This window comes from Coregonus clupeaformis, chromosome 18 (genome assembly GCF_020615455.1).
Source record: "Coregonus clupeaformis isolate EN_2021a chromosome 18, ASM2061545v1, whole genome shotgun sequence".
Lineage (NCBI taxonomy): Eukaryota > Metazoa > Chordata > Actinopteri > Salmoniformes > Salmonidae > Coregonus > Coregonus clupeaformis.
Window position 1 is genome coordinate 33,518,649 of NC_059209.1, and position 7,320 is coordinate 33,525,968.

The window sequence follows — 7,320 nt, forward strand, 5'->3', positions numbered from 1 at the left end:
CCTTCCAGTTCTCTGCTGCCAATGACTGGAACGAATTGCAAAAATCTCTGAAGCTGGAGACTCTTCTCTCCCTCACTAACTTTAAGCATCAGTTGTCAGAGCACCTTACCGATCACTGCACATGTACACAGCCCATCTGAAATTAGCCCACCCAAATACCTCATCCCTATATTGTTATTTATTTTGCTCTTTTGCACCCCAGTATCTCTATTTGCACATCTAGCATTCCAGTGTTAATACTAATTGTAATTATTCTGCACTATAGCCTATTTATTGCCTTACCTCCATAACTTGCTACATTTGCACACACTGTATATATATTTTCTGTTGTATTTTTTGACTTTATGTTTTGTTTTACCCCATATGTAACTCTGTGTTGTGGTTTTTAATCGCACTGCTTTGCTTTATCATCTTGGCCAGGTCGCAGTTGTAAATGAGAACTTGTTCTCAACTGGTTTACCTGGTTAAATTAAGGTGAAAAAAAATAATAATAATGCCAAGAGTGTGCAAAGCTGTCATCAAGGCAAAGGGTGGCTATTTAAAGAATCTCAAATATAAAATATATATTTTGATTTGTTTAACACTTTTTGGTTACTACATGATTCCATATGTGTTATTTCATAGTTTTGATGTCTTCACTATTATTCTACAATGTAAAAAAAATAATGTAAAAATAAAGAAAACCCTTGAATGAGTAGGTGTTTCCAAACTTTTGACAGGTAGTGTAGATATCATATTTTGACTGGTAGTGTGTGTGTGTATATATATATATATTTTTTTGTCTATGCTCACTTTGAGGCAAGGAATACCGGACCATGAATGAGAGCACCAGCTGTTCCGGACAACCGTGTGATCACGCTCTCCGTAGCCGATGTGAGTAAGACCTTTGAACAGGTCAACATATCACAGGGCCAGACGGATCACCAGGACGCGTACTCAGAGCATGCGCAGACCAGTTTGCAAGTGTCTTCACTGACATTATCAACCTCTCCCTGACCCAGTCTGTAATAGCTACATGTTTCAAGTAGACCACTATAGTCCCTGTGCCCAAGAACGCCATGGTAACCTGTCTAAATGAATATCTCCCCGTAGCACTCACATCTGTAGCCATGAAATGCTTTGAAACGCTGGTCACGGCTCACAACACCATCATTCCAGACACCCTAGACCAGGGGTGTCAAACGTACCGCCCGCGGGCCGGATCAGGCCCGCAAACGGGTTTAATCCGGCCCGCGAGATGATTTTGAAAAAAATAAAAAAATGCGCTGCAATTTTTCTATTAAATTAACTGCTGTTCCAATTGCGTCCACTGGATGGCGCAATAGCAATTGTGTTAAGCAAGCAAACTGTTTATACCGGGGCAGAGCAAGTAGGTCAAGCACGTGCAGCCAATGAGCTACTTTGTTTTGCCCGCGATATTTATTACGGCTTCTACTTTTAACATTGTGTGCTTTGGCACCCTCATTGCCCCAATATGTCTCTGTCAAAAAAGAGAAAAGTGGACGCAGAGTGCAGAGTGTTCCAAGAAAAATGGTCATCCTATTTAAATCACGGAATTGAATGGGAAAGCTGTATGTTTGGTGTGTTCAGAGCATGTTGCAGTGCTGAAAGAATATAACCTTCGTCGCCACTATGTGAGTCTTCATGCCGACAAATATGACAACTTTCAAGGACAGCGGAGAGAAGGTGAATGAACTGTTGGCGGGTCTGAAGAAACAGCAGTCTGTGTTTACTCACAGCCGAGACATCAGTGACGCTGCAGTGAAAGCTAGCTACCTCATTGCTAATGAAATCGCAGTGGCTTCAAAACCATTTAGTGAGGGTGAATTTGTAAAAACATGCATGATGAAGGCAGCGGAGATTGTGTGCCCTGAAAAGCGGCAGGCTTTTGCAAATATCAGCCTGACAAGAAACACAGTTGCAGACAGGATTTCCGATCTTTCAGTGGATTTGGACAGCCAGTTGAAGCAAAAGTAAAGTCATTTATTGCGTTTTGGTTGCAATTGATGAAAGCACGGACATTACAGATGTTGCACAACTGGCCATTTTTTCATCCGCGGAGTTGATGACACATTGACCGTCACCGAGGAGTTCATGGAGTTGGTGCCGATGACAGATACAACGACAGCAGCTGATATTTTTACCGCACTCGTCGGGCGCGCTGGACAGGGTCGGAGTGGACTGGTCCCGCGCTGTCAGCCTGGCTACAGATGGTGCGCCCTCAATGATCGGGAAAAAAGCAGGCGTTGTGACAAAGTTCAGAGAGAAAGTGCAATCTGCAAATGGAGGACGTGATTTTTTGACTTTTCACTGTATTTTGCACCAGGAGGCTTTGTGTTGCAAGTCATTAAAGATGGATAACGTCATGAAGGTGGTCATCCAAACTGTTAATTTCATCCGATCCAGAAGCCTGAATCACCGTCAGTTTGACAGCCTTCTCAGAGAGAAAGACCACATCTATGGCCTGCCATACCACACTGAGGTAAGATGGTTAAGCCGAGGTGCTGTGCTGAGGCGTTTCTTTGATTTACGAGAAGAAATTGAACAGTTCATGGAAGAAAATGCCAAACCAGTGTTAGAATTTCATTCCGCAGAATGGATGCCGGACCTTGCATTTATGGTGGATGTTACAGAGCACCTGAATAACTTGAACAAACAGCTGCAAGGGCGCAACAAAGTTGTCACGCAGTATTATGACAGCATACGTTCTTTCAAGTTGAAGCTGTCATTGTGGGAGACGCAAACTTGCCGGTGGTGATGCAGCTCACTTCCCCTGTCTGAAAAATGTGTGCGCGACCCAACATGTGGCAGACATGAAGCGGTTCAAAGATAAAATAACGGGACTGTTACGGGAGTTTGAGCAACGCCTTCAGATTTATGTTTATATGTTGATGTGCTATTGTTTTTAATTGATTTTATTTGTATATTTAACCTATTCTTGACTCTGTGGTTCTTGCACTTGTTTGGGGAACAGGATTTCATTATTTTTATCTACATTTCTGCCTGAGAAATGACACCCTGATATAGTTCTGTGATCTGTGATATACTTCTGTGAATCACTGAGGCATTGTGTGTTTGTGTGTTCTTTGTCCTCAGAACTTTCAAATAACTTTAGGTGTTTTATGATTAATAGTGATGATGTGCTTTTGGACACTGTCCTCAGGCTCCAGCTTTATGTTTATATGTTTTTATGTTGATGTGCTATTGTTTTTAGTTGATTTTATTTTATTTGTATATTTAACCTATTCTTGACTCTGTGGTTCTTGCACTTGTTTGGGGAACAGGATTTCATTATTTTTATCTACATTTCTGCCTGAGAAATGACACCCTGATATAGTTCTGTGATCTGTGAAACAGTTCTGTTAATCACTGAGGCATTGTGTGTTTGTGTGTTCTTTTTCTTTAGAATTTTCAAATAAACTTGACGTGTTTTATGATTAATAGTGATGTTGTGCTTGTACTATTTTGGACACACTGTCCTCAGGCTCCAGCTTTATGTTGTATGTTGATCGTATTAAAACAAAGAAAACAATCTGAAGTTGTTGTTTTTAAGTTATATATATACCATGATTTTTCCGGTCCGGCCCACTTGGGAATAGATTTTCCTCCATGTGGCCCCTGAGCTAAAATGAGTTTGACACCCCTGCCCTAGACCCACTCCTATTCGCATACCACCCCAACAAATCCACAGATGACGCAGTCTCTATTGCGCTCCACAATGCCCTTTCCCACCTGGACAAAAGGAACACCTACGTGAGAATGCTGTTCATTGACTACAGCTCAGCGTTTAACACCATAGTGCCCTCAAAGCTCATCACTAAGCTAAGGACCCTGGGATTAAACACCTCCCTCTGCAACTGGATCCTGGACTTCCTGACGGACCGCCCCCAGGTGGTGAGGGTAGACAACACATCCGCCACGCTGACCCTCAGCACGGGGGCCTCGCTAGGGTGCGTGCTTAGTCCCCCTCCTGTACTCCCTGTTCACCCACGAAAGCGTGGCCGAACACGACTCCCAACAGTCATTAAGTTTGCCGACGACACAACGGTGGTAGGTCTGATCACCGACAACGATGAGACAGCCTACAAGGAGGAGTTCAGAGACTTAGCAGTGTGGTGCCAGGACAACAACCTCTCCCTCAACGTCAGCAAGACAAAGGAGCAGATCGTGGACTACAGGAAATGGGAGGGCCGAGCACGCTCCCATTTACATCGACGGGGCTGTAGTGGAGCGGGTCGAGAGCTTTAAGTTCCTCGGTGTCCACATCACTAAAAGGACCTATCATGGTCCAAACACACCAACACGGTCATGAAGAGGGCACGACAACGCCTCTTCCCCGTCAGGAGGCTGAAAAGATTTCGCATGCCCCCCCCCAGATCCTCAAAAAGTTCTACAGCTGCACCACTGACAACATCTTGACTGGCTGCATCACCACTTGGTATGGCCACCCAAGTCATAGCCTTTTCTCTACTACTCCACAGCAAGCGGGACTGGAGCTCCTGCAATATATATATTTTGTTTTTTTGCACTGGCACACCAACATGCTGCTGCCAATCTGTTTATTATCCTGATTGCCTAGTCACGTTTACCCCTACCTACACAAACATATTATCTCAATTACTTCGTACCCCTGCACATTGACTCAATACAGGTACTCCTTGTATTACTATATCATTTTATTCGTCTTATTCGCTAATACTTTCTTCATTTTTAACTCTGCATTGCTGGGAAAGGGCTTGTAAGTAAGTATTTCATGGTACACCAGTCTACACCTGTTTTACTTTTAAGTCCACCGCAGAGAGTCAGTCAGGCTTTGTCAAGATGACAGCATGGTTGTCTTCTGACGAGGAAACAGCTTCATTAAGCTTTGGGTGCAAGACAAGCAAAGAGGTGTGTCCGTATTCTATTTTGAAAAAAAGTAGCTATAAAACAACATTTGGCGACATTGTGTCAGTTCGGTAAACTGCTCGTCTATAACCGTTGTGTGAGTAACTAGCTACAGTTTCGCCTGAGATCTCCAGGTCAGCTGGCTTGGCATGTTGTCATTCTGCCTTCTCCATACAGTTCTCAGACATTAGCGTCGCCCGCAATTGACTCATGAGAACTACAATCCTGACGCCGTGTTTTAACATTTAGAAAACGTATCATCGCTTGCCATATGGCGTTTGATACATATGGCCCTTATTTTTCATCTGCGCGAAAGAATCCTTAAAATAAAAGATTCATACTGTAGCAATTACAGATGCATACAGCTATGGTGCCTCCATCCTACGAAACTACACTTCCCGAGTTATGCTTACTCAGGCATTTAAGCACGCTAGATAGCTAGCTAATTAGCACTGGTTGTTGCCTCTTGTCCTCCATAAATAAGCGCTGTAACATGGCGATATGGCCGTTGGGAACACTAACCCTATCAAGGTGTGTGTCAATTTAACGATTTTTTTCTTTAAAAATGTATTTCTAGCTGATATGGTCCTTAAGCTTTTAAAACCGTACCGCAAAATGATCCATATGAAATCTTCAGACATCTTCACTAAACCCCACCGTACAGAAGACGCCTTCGTCCAATGACTTGTGCTTGTGATGGTGAAGGGCTAACTAGCAGCTCGATAGCATGTTAGCTTGCAATGTGTGACTGTCAGGCAGAGGGAAGTCTTCGTGTAAACCACTATTCGCTAAAATGGCAATTTACAGGACAATAAAAGGTATGAAATAAAAATGCATATATGGCATCATCGACATGGCATTCACATGAGCTATTTCGATAGCTAACGTTGAGAATTTAACATGATCTAGCTGTTAGTTAAAAGATAGCAAGCTAACGTAATTATCAAGGAATGGTCAGTTGGCCAACGGTTCTCGCTAGCCCCAAGTACCAAACTTGAACACACGACAGAGAGACAAAACATATATTCTCACTTAGTCGTGTTTCTTACCTTGTTGTCACCGTTTTCACTAACGCTGTCAGGATCCGCGCCCTTTCCTCTCATCCGTAGCTCCGTCATATCTTCCTCCTTAACCGTTAGTTAACTCACAACACATAAAACGACTCTGAATAAAACAAGGAGGTTCGTAATCCGGTTAGGAGGATTTTCGGCTACCATGAAATAACCGTCCGTTTCTGCAATGTGCTGTCTATTGTGACAGATCATTCACTTAAAGTAGGATCCCTCTCTCTCTCCTACTTCTCTCCACCGAACGCGTGCATTTGTTTATCACGGCAGTTCTCGCTCGCTGTCCGGTAGCTTGTTGGTGGCGCTGCGGTGACCGACCAGCCTATCCGAAGTCTCTTTCTGACGGACTCAATCAGGGAGTTTTATTAACCTGAACCGCGGTGTGGCGAGGGAGGAGCGCCCTTCTCAAATCGAGTAGTAATCTGCGACGCTTGGTCATGTTGTTAATAAAGCAGCATGGTCCCATCGTCCAGAATCATACAACATAGATTTTTCCCATAAAACCATTCATTGGGAAGGCAGATAAAGTATTTTTTATCAAAAGCAATCACTTTTGCATGTTAAACAGAATCCTACTCATTACTCCACGTGCTTAGTCTAGAATAGGCTACGTCATTTTTGTTTAGTGTCGACTTCGCCATGGTCTATGATCGGGGTACCTGGCTCACCCCCGGGAGGCAGTTCGGTTCCAAAACGAATGCAATCACTTTTCACCCGAACAAACTCCTTCCACCGGGGTAGCTCGGGCATGATAATCGAATCCCCTCAATACTGGCTCGAAATAGCGCTGCTTCTTCCGCTCTGCAGTGTGGGGGGGGGGATTATAATAAAAAGATAGGACTGCATTGTTGGCACTAATGCATGTTCTGTTGAGTTATTTTCCTGTTGATAGCCTATCATCAGGTGACCTATAGTAAACTTGTATTTGAATCGTGCTTTTCATTTTTTCGAACTTGTACATTCATCCTGATGGAAATCTACTTTCATCAAAAGGTTCTACCAATAACCATAAAGGAGAAACCCTTTATCTTCCAGCAGGTACCCTTTGCACCCCACAAAGAGCCATTGTAGAACCCCTGGGATGAAGTAGGTTCCATTGACTAAGTCGCTTTGGATAAAAGCGTCTTCTAAATGGCATAGTATTATTATTATTATTATATATGAGGATGCATTGCAGAACCCTTGTCCATGTACAATAACCCATTTTAGAACATCCTTACATCCAACTTTCCCTCAAACCAGGATATTAGGATAAACCAGTGCTATATATTTAGATTACATTCTAAAATAAATATGGCTCTGGGATCAACGTGTGTTTTAACGTAACAGCAGCATTGGTTTACACACATTACAAATAAAACACACA

At 43.1% G+C, this 7,320-nt stretch overlaps 1 protein-coding gene across 1 annotated transcript in view; it reads right to left on the reverse strand.

Moving 5' to 3' along the window:
• LOC121530693 (phosphatidate cytidylyltransferase 1-like) overlaps nucleotides 1-6,277 on the reverse strand; it is a 78,363-nt gene extending 72,086 nt beyond the window's left edge. Inside the window, exon 1 of the mRNA XM_041835848.2 lies at nucleotides 5,937-6,277. Coding sequence (XP_041691782.2) covers nucleotides 5,937-6,005 — 69 coding nt within the window. The 5' untranslated portion in view covers nucleotides 6,006-6,277. The remainder of the gene's footprint in view (nucleotides 1-5,936) is intronic.
• Nucleotides 6,278-7,320: the final 1,043 nt, after the last annotated feature.